Raw genomic sequence first — 23,468 nt, 5'->3', positions numbered from 1 at the left:
TGGTAGAGATCTCTTTTAAGAGATAAGTTATCCTTTGTTCATCACATTTCTTTTATAATGATATAACTATTTCTACTCTTGGTACATAAATAAATAAAATTAAATAAATAAATTGCCATAGTTTATATTTTATGTGAAGGTATGAGGTCGTATTAGAATTATCCCTTTGGGAAAACAGGTAGACTGATGTTGTTAAATTGTCCTCTATGCTTCGTCCTAGTGATGTTCAGATTCAATTATTATTTATTACATAACAATCCAAATTTAATTTAAGAATAATGATAATAAAATCACATTTTTTTGATTTTTTATTATCTTTTATTGAATTCTTGTCAAAATTAAGGTTTTTATAGACATATCTGAAGAATTTATAAAAACCTTAATATTGCAAAAAGGTAAGAATATTTCACTCTTCTGCAACTCTCATCTCTCTCGCTGCTAATTCGGTATTCTTTTTTATCTTCATGCATTGCTGTGACAACCATGAGGTCGGGTTTTATTATTTTATTACTGGATTTCCGCGTCAAATGGCAATTTTTTTTTATATTAATTTAATTAATATTTCCATTCTTTTTTGTGTTATAAACAATGAATGTAAACAATGAATAAACAATGTAGTTCAGATAAAAAAACAAACTAAACCTTCCGTAATGGTCTATGTTAATGTTGTAAATAAGGAAGTAAATCGTTTGGAATGTTTCTATGTCTAATCTTTTAATGAAATTTGATATCATCATCATTGTCGCAAGAGTTTTTGCAGACTCGTCGTTGTCATCACGTATCAGTGATCTGTATACCTGAAGACTTTCTTGGGAAGATAGTTGCAGTGGTTTCCCCTTGCCCTCATGTATGAGATGCGGGCCTTTTAGGCTCCAGGTCACCACGACTTGACCACACGACGACATTTGATATAAAATTGGATAGATAGCTGGACATCCACGCGGACAGATCCGCAGGCAAATGCCATTAGTCTATATTGTATATATTTATGTACTATTGCTCATTATGTATATATATATGATATAAGTTCAAATTGCATATCACTGAAAATATAAGTATGTATAATGTATATAGTTGTTTTCACATTTTTGGGGGAATAAAACAATCGAATAAAAAAAATATTATAATAATATTACCTACTTCTATCATTCAATTCCATAAATATTTTCTGATATGTTTATAGCCTATAAAATTGTATATTACGTTAACATCAATAAAAAGTTTGTAAAACCTTAAACTTTTTCTTCCCTTTCAACCACAGCGTCAGGTTTCCGTCTCGGTATTTCTTGTGTAGCTATATCTAAAGAACCATTTTTACTTAAACCGCATAGAGATAATAATTGTCTTACTTTATCTCTTTTTTTAAAACAATACAGCACGAACATAAATATAATCAAAATAACAACGATAATGCCAACTACAAAGGGAGCATTACTGTCTACCTCATGATTACGTCTTTCCAATTTTTTAATCTCCTCGTTTAAGAACTCCTTCAAAGGCATGAAGTAGTCTAAAATACCACTTGTAGATAATTCTGTTTCTCCTGTCATAGTCTTTAACACGATACTCCAATCCTTGCTTGCACCCAATGACATTCCGTCACTATAAAAAAGAAATGTGTCACCTTCATTAAAAATAAACTTGGAAGATAAAGTGAAGTCACGAAAACTATTGCTAAACATATATAATTTTTGTACCCATTTAAAAAATTTGGTTCCAAGAACCAAGTTTTTTTGAATTACTATAATGTCTTATAATAATTTAAACAAAAACGGAAGTGAATTACATTTTCCTTAATTAATTTCCTGATTTATGTCGTAAATATTAAACACTAGTAATATAAGCAGGATACCTCAAGAGTTTTCCCGCTTCCTTCACTCCATAAATGGAACACTCGTGCAGAGGTCCTGTGTGATTCGCTTTTTTACATAGAGATGATAATATTTGAAACTCTAGTATGTGCGATATCAGATACCTTTAAAAAAAAGAAACAAATGTACCAAAAAAAATTATTGCTGCTTTTCAAATATTATTTAAAAACTCTTAATAATTATTATTTTCTCGAATGTTCATCTTCGTTATGAAGACATACCTTATACGAATATGCTATATTATAGCATATATAAGGTATGTCTTTTTATATATATTATATATACGAATTTCAGCAATAATCAGAGCGCTTTCAGTACCTACTAAGAATATTAACATGGATAAGAATTAATTATTTTTTTTATTAATAGTGGTTCTATTTCTAAAATAATAAATCAAATCAAGACATGAGTTACATACCTTACGTGGAGCAATATTATAAAAGAAAGATACATTACAATAACAAAAAATGTTACACCTAGCGATGACAGCGTGGTTTTATAGAAAGATCATTTTATTTATCATAAATATAAAAGAATAATAGCAATCAAAAAATATATATCTGTACGCTTAGTTTAAGTTGGCATCGTCATGTTCGTCGTCATAATCAAATTGTCATACATACGGAGAGTTAACAATTTTTTATTCATAAATCTTCACACACACTATTAACATATATTATTAAATGAAGAACGGGCAACGGTTCGTTTGTATTATGATAATAAAAACATGGATTTACCATCCTGGTAGTATATGTATATGTAATCAAATGGACATTTTAATGCATTGCTGTGAAGAAGTGTAACTTTACACTCTTCTTCAAATATATCAACTAATTGTCAAACGTTACAACAGAAACAATTATAAAGAATGAATCATACAATTATTCAATTAATTGCTTGAGAAATTAAAGAATTAAAAATAATTGCTGCCTTAATTTCCATAACTAAAGAAACACATTTTCAATGTTTTGATTGAGAAATCAATTTTAACGAAAACATCTGAACCTAAAGTGAGAATTTGTTACAGCACGCTTGCACCGGCGATAATTCACCTCATTGTCGACTTAAGTAAGGCAAAACTTATTTGTATTGAGTATGAAAAATATTTAAAACCATCAAAAGAACACGTTATGTTCATAAAAATATGAAACGAAATATTATTATTTATTTTACTGGAAACGATTAACTCATTCATCTTCAAAAATAATGGCTAAACCTTGGTCCGCTTTAAATCGTTTTAACAGAAATTACCTTTTCTATATAATATTTTTTATAAAAAGTATTTAGATGTCTAACTACTAGTTATGTTAAACATCTTTTTTTTCTAAATATACGTATAAGATGGTCCAAGTTCGTTAAATCTTTCAATATAAGAATATACGCACGAAGATATGCTGTCTAATTATTACTTACAGGCTCTATCTTTTGTAACACAACTTATCAATTGAAAACAACCAAAAAAGAAGGTAGATTCACTCACGTTATATATTGGACATGAGAGACAACATGATATTTAGCAGCAGGATCCAAGTCACTCTCATTACGAAGAACTGGCGCTGAGATGCCAGTCTCTTTTACTCTGAAAATTTATAGGAACGTATATAAAGTAATTTATAATAACCCTTAAGAAAAATATTTCTGCTTGATAATCTTAAAATAAAGATCAATAATCATAAAATCTTATATTAAGGTTATGATATCGTAATTGCTTTACTTTTTTTGACATGTACCTTAAATCCCACCAATGTTGATTTAAATTTTCCATGCTACTGTTAGAAAACACATCCCATCTCCACTTATCAAGGACGTAAGCATATGCCATGAGTGGAAATTTTTCTAAGGCCAACCAAAGCAAGTGGTTTATAGTGGAATTGTCAGTGGTGTCCACCTTCACGAAGTTCAAGGTGCTCAAGTGATTTGGCGAGGCTATTTGCACAGCTACGATATCAGAAACTGCATCGTGAAAGGCTGCAAGTTTTAATACTTTTATAAAAAACACAAAGTTTTTTAACATCAAAATTTATTTAAATAATAATAAAATTGTATATAAAATTACATTCTGCCTTCATTGAGTTGTTTTCAGACAGTAACATATTATTTTAACCCGGAACCCACAAAGACGAAAGTCAAACAAAGACGTTGTAACCATTGTAGGAAGATAAGTTAACTTTATCAACATATTACAAACAATTAATATATTAATTAATAAATTGAATTTTCGGATTTATCTTGAGATAATATTTAAAGCTTTATATCATTGTATCGATGAAACAAAAATATGTTTATTGTAGGTCAAAAATTCTATATCTTTATAGTTTTTATAACGAAACTACATATATCGTACATCTAGATTTGTTATGACTTTAAATTCAAACGAGTATAGCTTAGATTTAATTATCAATTTATAGTTTATACTTCACGTGAATTGAAATTTTCTAGGTCTTATTTCCCACGGTTAGTTAAAAAAATATTTTTTACACTCATACCTTCTTAGAACAAAAAGTGCGCACAGACTACTTCCATTTCTACCTCCATCATTAAAAATATCTATTCTAAAGTAACAGCTCCCGAACACGATATTTATCAACGCAAAGAAATATTTTTTTTTTTATTCAATGTTTTATTAAAATTAAAGATATTTCTTTTCAAGATTATTTTGCATAAAGGCCTTCATTTTACAACAGTGTATACAGTTCATCGATTTTGTTACATTTAATCACTGGAACTAATTTTAAAGGTTTTCTTGACTAACAAGGGTACCATAACTATTTATATAAACATTATTATTTTGTCCATTTGTTTTATTAAAATGAAACTTTCTGGATTTTCCGTAAAAAACAAAAAACGATTATTACAAAAAAAGTCTAGGTTCACTACGAATAACCATGATTACTCTTAGAATATATAAAGATTCAAAATCTATAGAATTTTGTAAGTTGTGATAAAGACAAAGCATTTGAAACTCACTTTGTTTGATAATACCTACATTAACATTGTACTCACAAGTCGTTTATTGAGGACCTAATTTGTCCTAATTTAAAAGGACCTAATTTGTCTCAGTTGTTAAAAATGAAGCTCTAAGAATGTATATATATATATATATATATATATATATATATCGGCGCTATCAGCTTCAATGACGGATCCAACATGAAAATAACTTAAGGCTGTCATCAATTATTATAACAACTTATTGGTCGTCGTTACTATTGTTAAAAGTAAAACGAAATCAAAGACTGTTTAAAAGGAGAATAGAACTATGTTTGAATTCTGGTATAAATATGACGTCTGGACGCACGACAGCGAACTGCAGAGTTCAGCGAGTGCGGATCATAAAGAATGTGATGATGAAGAACCTTCGAGAAATACAAGAACATTTAGAAGAATTGGAGTTTCATTTTAAAATATCTGGAACGTTGAAACAAGTGACATTAGTGACGTCAGCGAGGCTGGCGTCCTCTCTTTGTATTAAATCCGATATATATATATATATATAAACCCCATTCTGAATATTTAGACACACATATATTAATACTTCTTATATAAATCGTGTTTTCATAAAGTTACATATGTAAAGCCAGTTTAAGTATAAATAGTTGAATTACTATTTCAAAAATACATAACTTATTACATAATAGCCAACCGATATTATTAAAAATTACGGATGTACGTATGTATCATTCTGATTAAAAATAAAGTTAAAACTAAATGTGTTGGTAATTTATCTATGTGGTGAAATTAAGTTAGTGATACGGGAAAACTATTTATTTGAGACCAAAATGACAAATAAAAAATATAGAAGCAATGTCCGTTTACATATTGTTCTTTCCTACTTGTTTTCAAACATTTGCATTAATTATTTATATTTCATTTAAAACTTAAATACATATAAAATATAAATTTACCTGGATTCGGCCCATCCCTATACAAAGGCTCTAGATTACGATAATGTTTAAAATATTGCACATGTCCCAATAATCTCGCTGCTCTTGATAAGCCTATAGTGACATCAGAAATTTTCTCACCACACCATTTTATTCTGAAAAATATGTCTAGCTGAATATGAATATTCGACAACGAAATATAGATTTTAAGAAACAAACAAAAGTATCTTACTTATAATGAATACCATCACACATGTCATGGCTAGATGGTAAACAATTGACTGTGGACATAGACTCCTTTATATCCTGAAAGGTATCCTGAGCTGATTCGAAACCAAGTGATTGGTGAAATTCGTCTACAGCATGAAAGAGGTCCCTTGCATTGACAGTTTCGTTGCTTACAACTGTTGGCCGTTCTATATTCGGATAGGGCGCTACTTTTGGATAAATTGCTTGCCATTCTTGAGCCCAAAGGTTACCTGTTTTGTAAATTTCATTATTATTATTTCCCTTATTACTTAAAACAATATGTATATTCATATGCTGATATAAGTGTCAACTTGAATTTTAATAGAAAATTTACGTTGAATAAATCTTAATAATAGTATTATACAAATTTTCGTCATTAACACCATTTGTGTTATTTAGAGCATTTGAAACTGCTTTTTAAAATGTTCGATTCTTTTTATAGAATATATATTTTTTTAGGAACATGCTTTATTGGTATTGGTATTTCCACCGAGTGTGTATTTGCTTATGATATTGTTGTTACTTTTTACTTAATTATCGGGACATTTTCAAGAATTCACAATTTTCAATATAATGTTACATCCTATCAAATGAAATAAAAAAAAAACTCACCTAAAATATGCGCAGGTATTAAGTTGTTGTCACCTTTTAATTCCTCGTAATAAATTTCCATTCGTTTTCTTACAAAACTATGTAAAAGATTATAGATAGGTTTTATTTCGTTCCAAAGTCTTTCAACGGTTTGTTTAAATTTTAAAGTTGAGTCATCAAAAGCATATCTCCACATGTCACCGGCGTCATTAAAATCTTCAGATATTGCGACTTTGTTCATCCTAAATACATAATCTTTAAAAATCGGTCTTATCTTTTTTCCAGTTGCATCTCTATAGGCTCTCCAATAGTATGACAATTCTTTAGTATCATTGCTTGTTTTGAATATTGTTATGATATCTAAAATTAAAAACAAGATTTATTACAGACGACAGATTGGCTGTTTGTTTTTAAAAAAAATAAAAAATATTCAAATAGCATATATGTAAAAGATAATATGATTGAACAGATAATAAAATGACGTCACCATTATTGAATACAAATAATGAAAAAACTTTGGTCGCTTTTTTATTTTCATTTTAATATTGCTCCTAAGATATTTTTTAACTTAAATTATGTCTTCCTGTACCATACTGAAGTTGAATCAAAATTCTTTGTAAAAATTTCAAATATCGAATTTCTTTTTTCTTTTTTTTTTGTTTCGATAAATACGACACCGAAAGCTTCATCCATCAACAAATATAAAACGTACACTGATTATGTTATTGTATACTATTGCGTGATGTTTCTATGTCGAACATAAACTAATGATATATACATACATATGTGCAAGTAACGGTGTAAGTGAAAGGTTCCGTAAGCTTTAAACGTTTATGATCAAACGTTTATGTTATAAAGAGAATGATGAAATATTTACAACGTAATAAATTATAGTTTTACTCCAATATGATTTATTCTAAATATATTCCAGTATGATTATTAACTTATATTATTCAGACTCTTTTCTAAAGACATAAATGAATATAACCATAATAGAAACCCATAAATATCAGTTTATAAAATGTATGGTGTCTTTCTAAAGTTTTTAATTAACTTATAGTAATTTGCACAAAAGCTATGAAGTTTACTTACTATACTAGGAATATAAAAACAAACATTATGGACTCCTTTCTTACTTATGTATCGGGCTAATTATTATCGCCACAATGCATGAGATTAGAAACCTGTTTATATGCGCTTATATGATTGATTTATCCCGGAACTGTTTACTGTAGCTTATTTTAGCGATAAGAAAAATAGTCTGATTTAATAGAAAATCCCTGCATAATAATTTCTGTTAAAGGAAGAATAAGGAATAGTATGATTTCGGGTATAAAAATTATTATAAAAAATATCTGACCGCTCATTGTACGCATCGAATCATCAGCATTGCAAATACTAATATTGTAGGCGCAGACGGCCACTCGGCTCCATGTTCGCTGCATTGTGTCAATTTCTTCACGTTGCTGTTAAAAGAAAATATATAATCTATCTTATACCATAAAATGAAAACCGTTTCTTAATCCAATAGTATAAAAGACTTGCAGCTTAACTGAGTTAATATATTTTTTCTAACCACTAACTTTTCCTGACCACATATGGACTCATGACTTTCATAGAAATCGAGTAACCAGAGAAACCTTTGTAATTACAGAGCTCATACGGTATGTAGGATAAAATTGCTATCAAAATTCCATTTCAATTTTCTACGCAAATAAAGATTTTATGGGCTATAATTTTTTATTTAATTCTTTACGATAAAATGTATCTGATTGATAGTGTCTACTGTTAAGATTTTCACTCATTTTCATTATAGTTGACTGACCGTGAACATACCAAATGATTACGAAAAATAGGTGTTCTATTAAATGTAAAGAGTATAGTTGAATGTATAGTTAAATAGGATTAAATGAGAATAATGTCATTATTTACAAACTTAACTTCACTTAACAAGTAAGATAAGAATATTCCAAAATTATATTGGGATGCAAAATCAACACTTAAAGTCCGCAATATACATATAATAGACTTTAGGGAAACAGTAATCTGAAGATATATTAGAGTGACGATGGAAAATTGTATAACATTTAGATATACTTAGACGGGAAACCAATTACCACCTTCGTAAATTATAATATAAACTGCTTTTATATGTTATAAATATAAATACCTCATTAAATAATTGTTTTTCTTATAAATAAAAATATTATAGGAACGTTCTTTTGTTTATAATCTTACCTTACTTTGGGGCATCAGGACATTAGTTCCACGATCTCGAATAATTCTAACTTTTCTTGCTAGCTGGGCGTCATCTGATGTGTGGGCTGAATTTAAATATTTTGTCTTCAATATTGTCCAGTATTGCTTTTTTATTTCATCTTCTTCAGCTGCGATTCTAACCTGAAATTTCAGATATTTATGTTTGATGCATAATAGAGGTTTCTATAAAACTATTATGTAACTTATATGCTATCGATATTATGTATTAAGCAATAATTTTTATCACCGAAACAAAATTTTTACTTCTTCGAATTTCTTTAATGCTACTTTTAGGATATTTACAAAGGAAACAGCTAACACATAAATTACCGTCAAGCGATACAGCAATAAAAAGGTATTAAGTGTTTATATGAATTACCATTCTAGTTTTCTTAGTTTCACTATTGATATCAGTAACATAATCCCATAACGATTCCTGTGATGTTTTGCAAATCTCTAAACTTAATTTATCCATTTCTGTCATAAAAGTTTCCATTGATGCATTTCCATGTTCTAAGTTATCAATTTGACTTTTAAAATTTTCAACAACCTCGTCACCTTTGAGTATTACTGTATTTGGATCTAGAACTGTTTTCATTGCCTCATCGAGATACTTTTTATCTTCAACGTCACCTTCCACTTCATAACCACTTTCATCTGATTGCTCTGTCTTATTGAACGCCAGTCCTTTTTCATCTGCAGACATTTCAGAGGTCGGATTGTTGGAAAACTGCATGCCCTTCCCAATGGACATGATTCCCAAGCAAATTAATGCCTGAAACGTGTTTTAAAGGATAGATAATAAAAACAATATCGAATAAATGGTTATTTATGCATGATATATCTTAATGCTCTACCTACAGACCAAACAATACGAACCATAGTCATAACAAGTTTTTAAAATAGGAGTACAATAGAATGAAATTATACTCATTGAATATGTTTCGCAGCAGTTAAGAACTGGGTATCAACCACTGCCTGACCTTTAGGTTATGACTATTCAGTATTTATTGTACTTACATCCATTCTACATTATTCTAGATTCATTCGAATAATAGTAGTGTGACACTGCAAGTAATGTTTGAATTAAGAGACCTAACATGTAATAGTACGATAATAATACAGTAGTTCCAGGCGCAATTATTAAATAATGATTACATCCTTTGTATCGTAACTCTCGTGTTTTATTTTAGAATTATCAACATTTATTATACATATTTTGCAAAAAATATATTCTTCTACTAATTTTCCTTTCATTTTGTATGTATGTCGGGTTTATTACAAATTACACCTACTGTAGGTATCTAATAAATTGTTATACGGACAAACCAGTAAATGTAACGAACGACATTCCATGCTCAATACGTAATGAAACTTATTTCTAAAGTAGATTAATAAATAGGTACTTAAATAATACATGCCAATCTAACAGGATTAATAATTTAAAAAAAAAAGTCGAAGATCTGTAGGTAACTAATGTCTTAATTCAAACCTAATAAAATCAATAAAATTAAAATGATATTTATCAGAACAAATAAAACGAAAACTATGTAACAAAAGCGTTAATTGATAAATTTTGTATGAAAAGCTCTTTTGGGTATTCATCTCTTAACATTTCTATAAAATGTTAGTAATCCATAATTTTTATATAAAACTTTATATAGGTATCTTTAGTGAGGTAGAAATTAACCAAGACAATGCAATCTTCATATAAATGTATAGAATACATACTTGTGTCAGCATCATGTTTCTCTAAATATTCACTGTAACTATAGGATCACCAAACCACAAGCTACATTTTCAATCATCAGTCCATATAAATTATAACGTCGTATAACAACCAACCAACAGAATCAAGCACCGTTCCTGACCTAATGTTTGTGAATAATGCCTGATGTTAGTAGTTTTGTGTATTTTTTTTAATCGAAACAATCGAACGTCGGGTTTGTTTTGAAAACGTAGAACGTACGGGGCGACCGGACCGCTTGCGCCGACGCATTGTTCTGTGATACAGAAGCGTTTCAATTCAAACTGCCAGGATGTTCACGTGCGACCGGAAGCTGTTCTAATGCTGACACCTTATTATCATTCAATGTACAATATTGATCAATATTAAAAACATGGATTATAATACTTTCTCAAACAATAATAATTGCATCCGTCCTCATTCCTTCAGCCCGCTGATAAGGGAAATAATAAACTGAATGTCGTTAACGTTTTATTGCATTTGTCGGTAATGAAGTGAACTGTAATATTTATTGCTTCTTTAATACTGATGCCAACATGCTCGCTCCTTTTTTATCGATTTCTTCGTATCCATAAGGTTCTAATATCTTCTTTGTTCTTTGAAACCATTTATCAACGTTCTCATGGTCACTAAAATCGTAGCCAAACGCCTGAAAAAAAATTCAGCGTATTAAAATACAGTATCACAAAGAGCACATAAGGTACACAATGTAATAAAGTAAAAATATGATAGTTAAATACATTAAAACTTGTTGGATTGTTTAAAATAGCGTAAATGACATTTCATTCCTTCAAATGGTCACTTTAAGCATCACGATTTAAATGCTTTATTTATGTAGAATTGGTGCCAGTCATAACATATTTTAAACACTACTATGAATACTACCATTATTAAATAAAAAACAACAAAATGCATAAGTTCACAATTTCTATTCCAAAAGGATGAAATTCCTGTTTTTGAGTTATGTGATAAGACGCTAGAACTTATGTCTACGTTTTCTATTAGGTATTTATTTCTTCCAATATTATTATAAAAAAATATTTAAACTATTTTGTTTCTAAATAACCACTAACCAATATTAATATCAAATATTTTAATTAATAGAATCAGTGTATCACGTTCTAGATGTATAAATGGGTTTTTGCGCTGATTTTTTTCATTCTATGATCATTATCATCAGTGTGAATATATGTAAGTATCTACTTGTGGATCTGTTTCCTTAAGGTAAATATGGATAAAAATTAACTGTTTGTTGTATTTTATTCTCGTGTCATATGATATTAACTTTATACATCATATATTATTTTTTGTTTAAGAAGTGATGTTGTTTTTATTCTATACTCTACTTATGCAGGCTCTAAAATACTTCATTTAAATGAAACTAATATTTTTCGAATATACTTCGCGGATTTTATTATTTTAATAAACTACATAATCCCGACGTTTCGATAACTTTTCTGCCACCGTGATCACGGGCAGATGAGATGTGATCACGTGATCACGGTTGCTGAAAAGTAACCGAAACGTCGGGATTATATAGTTTTTAAAATAATAAAATCCGCGTAATATATCCGAAAAATATTAGTTTCATTTAAATGAATAAAACTCGCGAAAATCTTAGATCTCATTATCTAAAATACTTCACAAAACCCTTTTGTAAAATATGGCTGCCCTCTTTTTGGTTATTCATAATACTGGCATACCAATAAGTTATTGGCTAAATTTAGTGGACTACCTGAAATCCCTATAGGAAATGAAACTTTTGCTAAGTGTTTTTTATTAATTTTATAAATTTTCCCTATGTTTATTAAATCAGTCCGGAGCCTAAAATCGGGCGTTTCCGTTATCAAATTTTCACTTTTCTGGGCAGTTATCATATATTCAACTACATTGGATTATTAAAGCCATCTAAATACTAATGAATAAAACTAATTTTTTGTTGTTACCATAAAACAAAAACAAATATTATGACCTATGAAAAAACGGAGTTTCTAAAATATTATTTACCTCCAAATTGCTGAAAGTAACAATAATTGATATATCTGCTAAGGTCATATTATCTCCTGCAACAAACGCCCGTCCATCCAACATAGTATTCATCCAGCCAATAGCTTCCTTCAGTTTCTTTGCTGCCTCGTCGTCATACTTTTCCCCTTGGAACAACATACGACCCTAAAAATATTGGTTAATCTTACTATCAACAATAAGAAAATAACATGATTAAAAAATAATTTTAAGTTACAGAAACAGATATTTCAGATTTATACATATTGAATGATATATTTGATTTTGTAGTCTTGTAGATGTTGAAAATTCGTATGGCTATAGATCTTTGAACCTAAAAACCCTTGGATAAAGCATCACATCCAAATCTGGAGGTATATTGATTGTCCAGCATTGTGTACTAAAAGTAAAGAGCGACATTATAACTTCCTATTATACAATTTATATCACTTACGTATAAATTAAAAAAGCGATTAAAAAGAGTCCCAAGATCAAAATTAAGTCTCTGATCGACGAGAGCTCTTGAGCGAGGATTTTTTGGATAAAGGGAATCATCACGTCCATACGCATTCGCCAAATAAGTCATGATAGCGCGGCTGGAACATAACAATATGAATGCTTAAAATAAGTCACACAATTTATTTTGAAGAAATTACTTATAAACGTGAGTAATCTTACCTTTCCCATAAAATAAAACCACTGTCGTCCATCGTTGGAATTGTATGTTGAGGATTCATCTGAAACAGGCAGTATAGGCAATACAAAAGGGGATTTATTTAAATGATTAGGAAACATTGAATGTCTTCAGTTCTTATTAAAGCTTATGAATTTTGATCTACTTATAAAACAAAAAAAAAACCTTGAGGAACTCCGGTGTCATATGTTGTCCTTCCATAATGTTGGTGAGAACCAGGTCTAAATCTAAGCCAAGAGCCCGAGCTGTCATCATAACAGCACGGCAAGGTGGTGACGGCGGTAAATAATACAGTTTGATAGGTTGACTCGGCATTTTGCTACCCTTGGATCTTGCAGCTGCGTTGCTAAAATACACAACAACCTAATGTCAGAAACTAGCGATCCTATTTTAATTTTTTATGTATTGCAATGACGTATTTATCTAAAGTTATAAGCTAAGTAACATCAGGAACAATAAAGGAGAGTTTACCTAAAATATACAGTAATAATAATTTAATAACACAAATTATTTAAAAAACAAATTTAAATCAGCTCTGCCTCAAAATGCTATATGAAATTTGAGTTACTCATTTAATAAAATCAAAAGATCGAATGATTTTATTTAACATTTTTAAGTTTCACTCTTACTGATAATAGCGTGATCTGCTTTAAACCATACCATGTATACTTATATAACAAAATATTTAAAAACAATACGCTAGCCAAGTTGGTGGCATCCACTAGTGCAATACAGTGCAGTCGATTCTGAAATGCTCATTTATTTGCAAAAACTATTAAAAGACTTAAATATGTATATAATCATAGGTTATTTTCATATTGTGTCAAAAAAAGGACGCAAATTTCTTTTCTCACTCTATATCGAAAATAATGTAGAGTGAGTATATTATACTTTAAATATGTAATGTTTTAGTGCATATGTTAATATGAAGACACATATCAATTAAAATAATAGTTATGTGATATTATTGATTAAAAATAAATGTTTTTATTTTATTCCTTTGTGATGTCTGCTATTTGCATAATATTAGTGGAACAGTAAATAAGCCGCCACCCAATCCAATTAAGTAATTAAAAAAACTTACCATTTCGCTACGATTAAAACCGTACATGTAATTATTAAGAGCAATTTTTTCATTGTTAGGGATGATGACAACTGATTAAAAGAGAAATACAGAATTTTTTATAAATTTTATTTTCTATCTACTCTCCCTACTGTGTAAAAGAAATAATTGAAAGTTTATCTAATATAAAAATGAACCAATACATGTAATTAAAAAAAAAATGCAAGATTCAATTGGTTCATCACTCACTCAGCTAATTGAATTTTTTCCACAACCGTTTTGTCCATACATTGCCCCAGATTGACGAAATCTCAACCAAATTATGCAAAAAATTTTAAACTTAAATACACATTAGTAAATAACATATACGTCAGAAAACAATGGACAAATCATAAATAATATACTTTAGTACTAAAATTGTTACACTGGGGAAATAAAACTTGCAAAAAATTATTGTTTATAACATAAATAGATTTACTTATTGCCTTATAAATTGACGTGGTTGTTACGATGACAATATTCTAGTAACTTTGACGATCAGGCAACTAGTGAGCGCTACCTGTTTTATACTATTTGTAATATGTTTGCTAGCGGGGGTCATGGTAACGGTGGGTGAAACTGAAAATTACCACTTACAATACATTTTCATGGTCACTCATGTTATAATATAATATTACGTCCAAACTATGTACGGTAAGCGACTTTGCCTGAATAGTATTTTTAAACAATTTGAGCAAGACAAATATATATATTATATAGATTATTTATTTTTATTACTTGTAATTCGTATTCATCGAAAGAGCAATATACCAATACCGAATACTTTTGTATTTTAATCGCGTCACGGTTGGGACCTTCTACAGTTTAAGTTTTTTACCTAATTATTTGGAACACACGTCTCTATAACCACAAAATTATTAAGCAAATAAAATAGAATTACGACCAAAGACAGTTGGATTAATTTAAACCGATTAACTGCTTTCGCACGTTTCCTAAATATCAATTCACTTTTCTTTCTATTCTTTGTATTTTTGACGTGCAACCAGTCCTACCAATTCCTCTCTCCTGTTTATTCATCTTGCTGTCATTTATTAACTTCAAATACTATTTGGTTCTCGAATAATCATTTGTAAGGTAAGATTACCGAAATCCTAGTTTTTATAAACTATGATTTTAATTTTAAAATGTTATATCTAAAAGGAGATGATTAATTCATAATTTTCTTTTAAAAATAAAAGGACCAAGAAAACAGAAATTTTGTCAGATTTGTATCACACAAATTCTTGACCACTTAAAGAAGATGTCTATTCAATTAGGGATGCGACAAAAAGGTATGAATCATGCAGGTAATAACTTTAATTAGTTAACATTTTCCAAGAACCTTTGTATAAGATTTAATGGAGTTAGCATTACGTCTTAATCGTTTCAATTGAAACCTAATTGGATTGAATTTGTGAAAAAAATTATGTTACAGTTAAGTCCTGAATCATCTTTGTGGAGTTTTAATAAGGTTAATTCGTAGTTGGGTAGATTTAAAAAAAATCTAAGGACCTGGTAACTGTTAGCTTTTACAAGTGACTAAGGCAACTATGAAAGGTTTAAAGAATATGTTGTCAAATCATTTGACTAACGTTATAGGTAAATAAAATTTTCGCTTTTAATCATAAGATCGAAGTAATGTTTATTTTTATATATTTTAACATAAATAAAACAAGATTATTTAAAAATAAATAAGATATAAAACATGTCAATTTCGTAAGATCAATAGTTGTATTTTTGTTTTAAAATAAACCTACCGAAATCCATTTATATGTTATGATTTCTAATGCTACTATCAGAAAATTAATTTTTAAGAAACCAAAGTAATTAAGACTAAAAAATATATATTTTTCATTAAAACTTTTTTATAAGCTTCGATGTTTACAAAGATAAAATAATTCGTAAATTTTTCTATTCATCTTTATTAAAGAATTTTTGTTTTTAAAGTTTATTTATTGAAAGACAAAATAAATAAAGCATTCGTATTTCAGATAAATACAAAATTCGCCTTGAAAAGTAAAGAGCCAAGGTTGAACTCATCTTTCCAATTAATATGCGACCGTTGAAGTTTTAAGGTGTTATGTAAAAAGTTTTGCTGATGTACAGTTAAAACAGTTTTGAGTTAATAAAGAATTCAATCACCCGAGATATAGGCTTGTTCAGACTGCAAGTAATTTATATAAATAAACTGCGAACGGATGGCATTATTATAGAGGTCGATAGAAAGTCAGTAAATACATTATCGTTTATATTTACTGGGTAACTTATCATTTCGTTCATATTTTATTGTTATTATTATGAATAGTAATTAACAACTTCAGACAAATACCTTATTACCTTAGATAATCACTATTATCTACAGCTTTATACTGATATTACTAATATGATGAAGTAACTAATTTATTAAAAACAATAATAATAAATTAAACCGTCATTTGCTTATTAACAAGACTAAATATTGATTTATAATAGACCAATAAGACATAAATGAAATTAAATAAGCATATTTCTTGAACTGAAATTTTAACTTTTTGGTGAAATAAAACGTAAAAAAGTACGTGAAGTAAAACAAAGTAGGAATATATATTTTTTTAATAATTGATTTTTATTTTACATTACAAAAACACATTGTTAAGAGATAGCCTTAAGGAGATTGCACTTGTAAAAATTACAAATAAATTTATTAATCATAATTTGGCACATTTTTCACTTATCATCTAAAACCTCCACTGTAGATGCACTACTGGCGTTGTCATTACTTTTTTCTTCTATTTGTTCGTTATTAGAATCTCCTTCAATATTTTTCTTAGTTAAATCCACATCATTTGTTTCGGTTTTGATGGTGTTAATGCGTTCTCGATTGTCATTCGTCTGTTGGCCGTCGCTTTGGGTGATTTTCATCTTCTTACTTTTAGAATTACCCATTTTTTGATCCCGATTCGTGTCCTGAACACAGCTAATCTCATGTAAGTCTGTTAGTACTTTGTGGTTTACTGTAACACACCAGATAAAGTCTTGATAACGGTTGAATGCAATAAACAATGCTTGGCAGATGACGTGGTGATAAGAGTACCATGCACATACAAAGCAAAATCGCAACTGCTATGAATACTTTGTTAAAACATATGGTATCACGCAGTTCTTAAGATAAGACGGCAATGACACAGCCCGCATACATATAACTTTGAACCGTTGTTTTTATTATTTACTTTGTCGGCACTAAAACAATTATTTGTCTGGAGATTCAAGTTCACTGTTATTTTTGTTATTGTTGCCTCCGTTTAAGGTTATTTGTTTTATAATGTAGATTTAAAATACATCATTTATTATTTATTATACATTTCGTTAATTTGTAACACGACATTAACCACACTTTAATTCGCAAACACTGTTCGTCTGTCATGGTTCATTCTCAGTATTATGTCTGAGTCATTAGGACGAAAATAATTTGCTACGGAGTGACATCATACACAAGGTTATCTTAACTTGTGGAACAACTTTAACGCTTACACTATATGTATATGCAGGTCAGAGTAAAACACCCTTTTAAACAGCCAAACCATAAAAGGAAATTTTCGTTTTAAAGTATATGAAAAATATTACCTATGTAATTCTACAAAATATTAAAAGTCCTCCTCGTTAGCTTACGACGGTCATCTATGATCTCAAATTTGTTTAGTTAATTATAACTTTAAAAACTTTTATTAATGCCTGCTCATAAGATACAATATGAATTGATCAAGATTAGATAGAAGTAGATACATAGAAAATGTATGAAGAGTTAATAGCATAATCTATTAGTCACGCTATTTGGAAGGCCCAGAAATTTATCATACTAAAAAAATCTAGACTTGCAACAAACAAATTGATTGCAAATAAAATAACATATAAAACTAATAAAACAAGATGTTAAGTAATCACTTTTATGACAATTTGGTAAGAATTAAATAAAACAAATTTCTTAAACTAAGCCTTATAATTTTGAACTGTATTATATTTATTGATTGCTGTTTCCACAAATTCTACTGCTCTTTTCAATTTGTCTGTGGTCATAAAGGAACCTAATTCTGTTTTGCTTAAAATGGTCTGGACGTTGAAATACTTGCAAAGCGAGGCAAAATTGTAAATACCGAATAAGGAAAAGATTAAGGTTGGTATGGTGGTAATGATATTCACAAATATTCTCTTCAGACATCCAATAGCACTCTGGAAGCAAACATAAAAGATAAAAAAAAAATCTATGCCCTTCTTACATAAAGCAAAAATATTGATCTATCTAAGAAAGCATCGTTGTTATAATATAAATATTTAAATAAATACATACCAACACCAAAGAACCAAGAACACTTAACGGAGATTCCACGACGGCTTCAGTTTCGACATTAGGTACCACCTGTCCTAAACTGACAGCAGTTTGGATTCCGGACTTAGATTGTTGTGAAGCATTTAAAGGATTAAGTTCCTGATACGGATAAGGTAGAGGAGTAGGCTGAAATACAAAAAAGAAGTATAAAATTTTGGTTCCAATTTTTAAAAGCAACTAATGAAAGTATAATAATTAACATTTGAAAGCAATAAGTTGTTTGAATAATCGTTAAATTAGCGTTTATGTTTGAATAAGCGGCTTTTATATGAAACGATAATCAGTCGCTCAATTTACTTGTCTAACCACCGGAAAAAGCACGTACATTTTGTGAGCACAAAAATTACCTTTAATAAAATATATGTTCAGTAATAACTAACATAAAATAAAACTAAAATGAACAACCTATTTACCCCTACTTATTATTAATGTTATCTTAATAAATTCTAAGTAATAAAATCAGTTTAAGAACCACTAACATCCGCAAATTCCACTAGATTATTGTCGATGTACGCATATTGTTTTGAGAAAGCAGTAGATACTATGGAAGCGATGATTATGATCTTCAACATCTAAAAAGTAAGTATTATATTAATTTTATACATAACATCTTAATTGAATCACATTTTATTATATAAATATATTCACTTACCTTTTTTTATTTACTTAATTAATTTTTAAATTCTATAATTTACGTGTAATATATTTTCAAGTTTAACACTTGAATTAACATAATTTTCCCCGAGGATCACCTTAAATATAGCACAAATATTTTTAATGGTATAATTTACTAATTACATACATTTATTTAAAGACTATGAGAAAGTGAATTGCGCATTAAGCGTTCATTAGTTTTAAACCAACTAACAAGTGATTAATATAATGTGTGAAGAGTGCTTAGACCAAGTTGGCATCCTCACGCTTTGTACGGAGTATTAAAAAATTTTCGTGTACGGTGTGAGGACGGAAACTTCGACAAAGCAAAAACCTACTAACAAATTTAAAGGCGTTTATAAAAAATTGTTTAAATTTTTTAGTAAACATTGATTTTTTATTTTGGACCAAACGAGAGAATATGTTTACTGATATTGGATGGTTTGCTTTAATTAAAATCTTTTAGATTTAGCTCATTTCTCTTCATTTTTAAAAAAATTACAAATAAAATATGTATTATAAGAATGTTAATGTAAGTTTCAAAAGATTCTCTTCTAAATTCAACAAGAGTAGCTTATTAATATGAAGCACTCTTTTACTTAATTACAGATATATAAGAAAATTACAATTATTTTAAAAGTGAATTAAAATACAAAATTGATATGAAATGTAAGCGAAAAACCCTCTTTATGAAGAAAAAAATTATATCTGTCAATTTGGCGCCGAAATAACTGATCTAAAGAAATAGAGTCAATATTGAATTAAAGCCAGCCGATTAATTAAAACATATAAGAAAGGCCCAATCAGGACCTTATATACATATAACAGAAATGTGTAAAATCATATTTTGCCTATGTATGTGTACGTGTGGTGTAAAAATTGAAAAGAAATAAATTGCCTTTTTTTTGTCGGATAAAGTTTAAAAGAAAAATATTTAAAAACCCAATTAATATATTATATTATCATCTTTAATTAATTGAGGTATTTAACGCAAAATAGCTTTGATATTAAAAACATACTTAATTTCATTTAAGCTAAATTAGACCGGTCATCGTTTTTATTTAAAGAACATTTTTGAAACTAAAAATCCATAATCATAAAATAGTACCCAATACTTTAAAGATACAAGTACATTTTAAAAGAGTCATCATTTGTATCTGAGTAATATGATGCTAATTTATTTCCAGTTGGTATGAGAAAAGAATTATGGGTTTCTGTACCGCTGTTATTTACAAGAAAATCATGAACGGTAATTCAAATGTAATTTTCATTGCTTTATTCTATTCATTACATGCATTTTCAAAAGGAAATAACTTGTCGAGACATTTCAAGATTTGTTGATTAAGTAAAACATAGAATTAGAAGTAATCTCCACCTATTACCGTCATATAGTAAATAAAGACAGGCACTTAAACTATTGTTAGTTACACCGGTATAGTTAAATCACTTTGTTATCTTAATAGAATTTATTTATTGAGAAATTTAAAATATATATACATTTATCTCAGTAGAAAGCAGCTCTCCGTTTTCTTGTGCCGGGTTCAACCATTTTAATTTTTTGATATTTGTCTATTGCGGTTTTCACAAAATCGGCAGCATGACTGATTTTTTCCAACCTCTCTGGTGTAATCAGAGAACGCATCTCTTCATGGATAGGACCAACTCCGTTAAAGGTAATCTTGCAGAAATTAGTGTAAGTACAAACGCTTATAGTCAAGAAAGATCCGATCATTAATACGAATATACTACTGAATATCCAACCAATGGTTCTTCCAGCGTAGCTAACTAGGGTCTGAAAAAAAGTTAAATTTTATTTAGAAAAATATGACGCGTTTTTATTAACAGCGGACAAATGTATTTGTATAATTAAACTAGAGAGAATAAGAATAGAAGATATCTAACCCTCGAATCAGGTACTTGACTCCAAAGTAATCCAAAAGATGACGTGTCTGGTTCCATGTAGTAATCGGATGGATTGTTGCCATATACGTCATAACTGAAATAAAGGAATGTGATTATAGCATATGACTGAAATTTTTTTAACAATGGTTAATTATAATTTGTAAAAGAAATAATACCCCTTCAAATAAAAGTACCTGTTTTGTGCAGAATATCCGTTATTTGGATATCCATAACCAGGGGCGTAAGGAATATCTGGATATGCTACTTCTACAGGAGCAGAGAATGGAAAACCTGAATCCTGAAAATTAATGAAGTTCTCAAAGAATATTATAAAATCCTCAAACTAATTTAACACGGGTATGGGTAAAACTAGCATCCCATAGATAAAAAGCATTGAACTCTTGTTAATATTATTGGTAATATACTTACGATTCTATTAACTTCTGTGGCTGGAGCTGGTTCATCAGCTAACATATCATGTTTCACATTACCTCCCTGAACTAGCACTTGTTCTATTCTTGCACGGCCAGTACTTCTAAGTTCTTCTGACCTGTATACTGGATGACGTTCCAAGTCAAGTTTGGAAGGTACATTATTAATAGCGTGGGTCTCAACATCAATATCAGGCTTGTAAGGATCCTTTTCTAAATGTGATGGTATTTCAGCTGATAAAGCTGAAGCTACAATTACTAATATTACTCCTATTTTGAACATCTGTAACAAAAACTTATTTTAACTCACACAGTTTTTATAGAGACTTTAATTTCAAAAGACTTACCGTTCTTACTTCTGTATACTGTTGAACACTGAATCCAGGACGGGAATGATGGTTTGCTATCCCATGTCACTATTTATATTCATAATTTTAAAGAGAGGAATGAGACATTTAGAAATTTGGTTATCTCCAGGACATTGTTTCCCAATAATAAAGAAGGAATGATAAGATATTAGTCAAATACTTGGAATGTTAAAAAATAAATAGTTTAACGCTAAAATTTGTACAGATATGAAATATAGATTATGATAGGAAATAATTTAAAATTAAATATGTTAACATAAAGGGGAAGACTTTCATCATCAGGATACAAAAGTGATTGAAGGAGAAAATTTTTTTAGTTTTGTAAGTAAGATTCTTATATGTTAGATTTTAGATCATTGTTTTCTAGAAATACATTATATTGTTACAGAAAATATAACAGATAGTAAGATGTATTTATATACAATTGACTATGTTTATTATAATATGCTAACAAAAAGAAGCACTCAATGACTCAACATTTAACAAAGCGTTGAGATTGCTAGCTTTTGTCACAACTGCTCACAAGAATTAAACGACTTATCTCGTTTTGAATTATCTTAGACAAACTATTCAGCAACGATTACAAAGACAAATTGTAATGCGGGATGTTAAAATTTATAAATTGGCACAAAAGTAAAGACACTTGTAAGACTTTCCTCATTTATAAAAACTAAGTTTTACTTCTAGTAAGATAAGTAAAAATAATAAAAAAACGTTTTTATAAAATACCTTCCCTCTATAAATACTTGCCGTAGCGCAAAATTATCAATTTTCTCTCCCAAGTTGTTAATATAATATTAAACCTTTTTGACATCTTCTATTTAAAAATAAATTCATTTTAGTTTAAATTAACTTTTAAATTATTTGAAACACAATACCTCACCCTCAAATCATAGTGGAAATAAATATCATCTTCACGCTTACTATTAGTGTCTCTAATTTACTTTTGATTGATGTTTATGTCACAATAAATTACTTTAGTGCAAGTGCAGTACGAGAATTATTATAATAAATACGTACACATTTGTTAGTTCCACATGAAAGAATTACCAAGGTAACAGTGATACCTGCTACTCATCGCATAGAAATCAATAAAATTGTAACTAAACCAGAAGCATAAATGTGCATTTCGGATTAACAAGTTCTCTTACCGCTTAACGTACTCCCAAAACAATTTTATTTCGTCTTCTAAACTAATGTTCATAGTAATTATCATGAATTTTTGCACTCACTATTCACTAAAATTATAATGTCTGACATTAAAACATTTAATATGTTTTAGTTTCTTAATTTTTTGGTATATCAATTTTATTATTATTATTTCCGTAGTTCACGTGATGTTCATACGA

The 23,468-nt window shown here is 28.9% G+C and overlaps 3 protein-coding genes across 7 annotated transcripts; all 3 read right to left on the bottom strand.

The window, feature by feature from the left end:
- Window positions 1-1,110: 1,110 nt before the first annotated feature.
- LOC116768888 (angiotensin-converting enzyme-like) lies at window positions 1,111-10,866 on the bottom strand. Of its 2 annotated transcripts, none has more exons than XM_032659759.2 (11): window positions 10,586-10,866; window positions 9,234-9,629; window positions 8,834-8,995; window positions 7,956-8,061; window positions 6,617-6,955; window positions 5,988-6,234; window positions 5,777-5,910; window positions 3,602-3,839; window positions 3,352-3,450; window positions 1,853-1,975; window positions 1,111-1,602 (listed from the first exon to the last, which is right to left on the bottom strand). In XM_032659759.2, exons 1-11 carry the CDS (start codon window positions 10,598-10,600, stop codon window positions 1,233-1,235), a joined length of 2,229 nt encoding a protein of 742 aa, XP_032515650.2. In that variant the 5' UTR covers window positions 10,601-10,866; the 3' UTR covers window positions 1,111-1,232. The 2 variants fall into 2 exon arrangements, with proteins under 2 accessions (XP_032515650.2, XP_032515651.2); XM_032659760.2 differs by lacking the exon at window positions 10,586-10,866 and adding an exon at window positions 9,734-9,843.
- A 193-nt stretch (window positions 10,867-11,059) lies between these two features.
- Window positions 11,060-14,959, bottom strand: LOC116768890 (glutathione S-transferase 1-like). 2 transcript variants are annotated; one of them, XM_032659762.2, is made up of 7 exons: window positions 14,841-14,959; window positions 14,384-14,454; window positions 13,465-13,645; window positions 13,284-13,342; window positions 13,060-13,201; window positions 12,609-12,773; window positions 11,060-11,250 (listed from the first exon to the last, which is right to left on the bottom strand). In XM_032659762.2, the coding sequence occupies exons 2-7, from the start codon at window positions 14,434-14,436 to the stop codon at window positions 11,110-11,112; spliced, it is 741 nt and encodes a 246-aa protein (XP_032515653.1). In that variant the 5' UTR covers window positions 14,437-14,454; window positions 14,841-14,959; the 3' UTR covers window positions 11,060-11,109. The 2 variants fall into 2 exon arrangements, with proteins under 2 accessions (XP_032515653.1, XP_032515654.1); XM_032659763.2 differs by lacking the exon at window positions 14,841-14,959 and adding an exon at window positions 14,612-14,739.
- A 2,028-nt stretch (window positions 14,960-16,987) lies between these two features.
- Window positions 16,988-23,467, bottom strand: LOC116769335 (uncharacterized). 3 transcript variants are annotated; one of them, XR_009753726.1, is made up of 10 exons: window positions 23,271-23,467; window positions 22,099-22,167; window positions 21,750-22,034; window positions 21,515-21,618; window positions 21,321-21,414; window positions 20,916-21,210; window positions 19,417-19,516; window positions 19,244-19,336; window positions 18,726-18,890; window positions 16,988-18,607 (listed from the first exon to the last, which is right to left on the bottom strand). XR_009753726.1 is itself a non-coding variant. In XM_061528440.1 (5 exons), the coding sequence occupies exons 2-5, from the start codon at window positions 22,032-22,034 to the stop codon at window positions 20,923-20,925; spliced, it is 771 nt and encodes a 256-aa protein (XP_061384424.1). In that variant the 5' UTR covers window positions 22,099-22,246; the 3' UTR covers window positions 20,854-20,922. The 3 variants fall into 3 exon arrangements, 1 of the variants encoding a protein (XP_061384424.1); XR_009753728.1 differs by lacking the exon at window positions 22,099-22,167; XM_061528440.1 differs by lacking the exons at window positions 16,988-18,607; window positions 18,726-18,890; window positions 19,244-19,336; window positions 19,417-19,516; window positions 23,271-23,467 and having other exon boundaries at window positions 20,854-21,210; window positions 22,099-22,246.
- Between the last annotated feature and the right edge of the window lies 1 nt (window position 23,468).

Source organism: Danaus plexippus, chromosome 5 (genome assembly GCF_018135715.1).
Source record: "Danaus plexippus chromosome 5, MEX_DaPlex, whole genome shotgun sequence".
Taxonomy (NCBI): domain Eukaryota; kingdom Metazoa; phylum Arthropoda; class Insecta; order Lepidoptera; family Nymphalidae; genus Danaus; species Danaus plexippus.
The sequence above is the reverse complement of the archived record's forward strand: the minus strand, read 5'-3'. Positions and strand labels throughout refer to the sequence as shown.

Bases quoted from the DNA above. Each gene is read 5' to 3' on its own strand.
- LOC116768888 (XM_032659759.2), bottom strand. The intron at 6,235-6,616 runs GTGAGTTTTTTT...TTTACAAAACAG, and splicing joins AATACCTGCGCATATTTTAG to GTAACCTTTGGGCTCAAGAA. The intron at 3,840-5,776 runs GTAAATTTATAT...TAAAACTTGCAG, and splicing joins TAGGGATGGGCCGAATCCAG to CCTTTCACGATGCAGTTTCT.
- LOC116768890 (XM_032659762.2), bottom strand. From the start codon at position 14,436: ATGAAAAAATTGCTCTTAATAATTACATGTACGGTTTTAATCGTAGCG. The intron at 13,202-13,283 runs GTAAGATTACTC...GTTATGTTCCAG, and splicing joins GGTTTTATTTTATGGGAAAG to CCGCGCTATCATGACTTATT. The intron at 12,774-13,059 runs GTAAGTGATATA...CAATATTTTTAG, and splicing joins ATCGCTTTTTTAATTTATAC to GGTCGTATGTTGTTCCAAGG.
- LOC116769335 (XM_061528440.1), bottom strand. From the start codon at position 22,034: ATGTTCAAAATAGGAGTAATATTAGTAATTGTAGCTTCAGCTTTATCA. The intron at 21,619-21,749 runs GTAAGTATATTA...ATTAATTTTCAG, and splicing joins CCACAGAAGTTAATAGAATC to GATTCAGGTTTTCCATTCTC. The intron at 21,211-21,320 runs GTTAGATATCTT...ACTTTTTTTCAG, and splicing joins GTCAAGTACCTGATTCGAGG to ACCCTAGTTAGCTACGCTGG.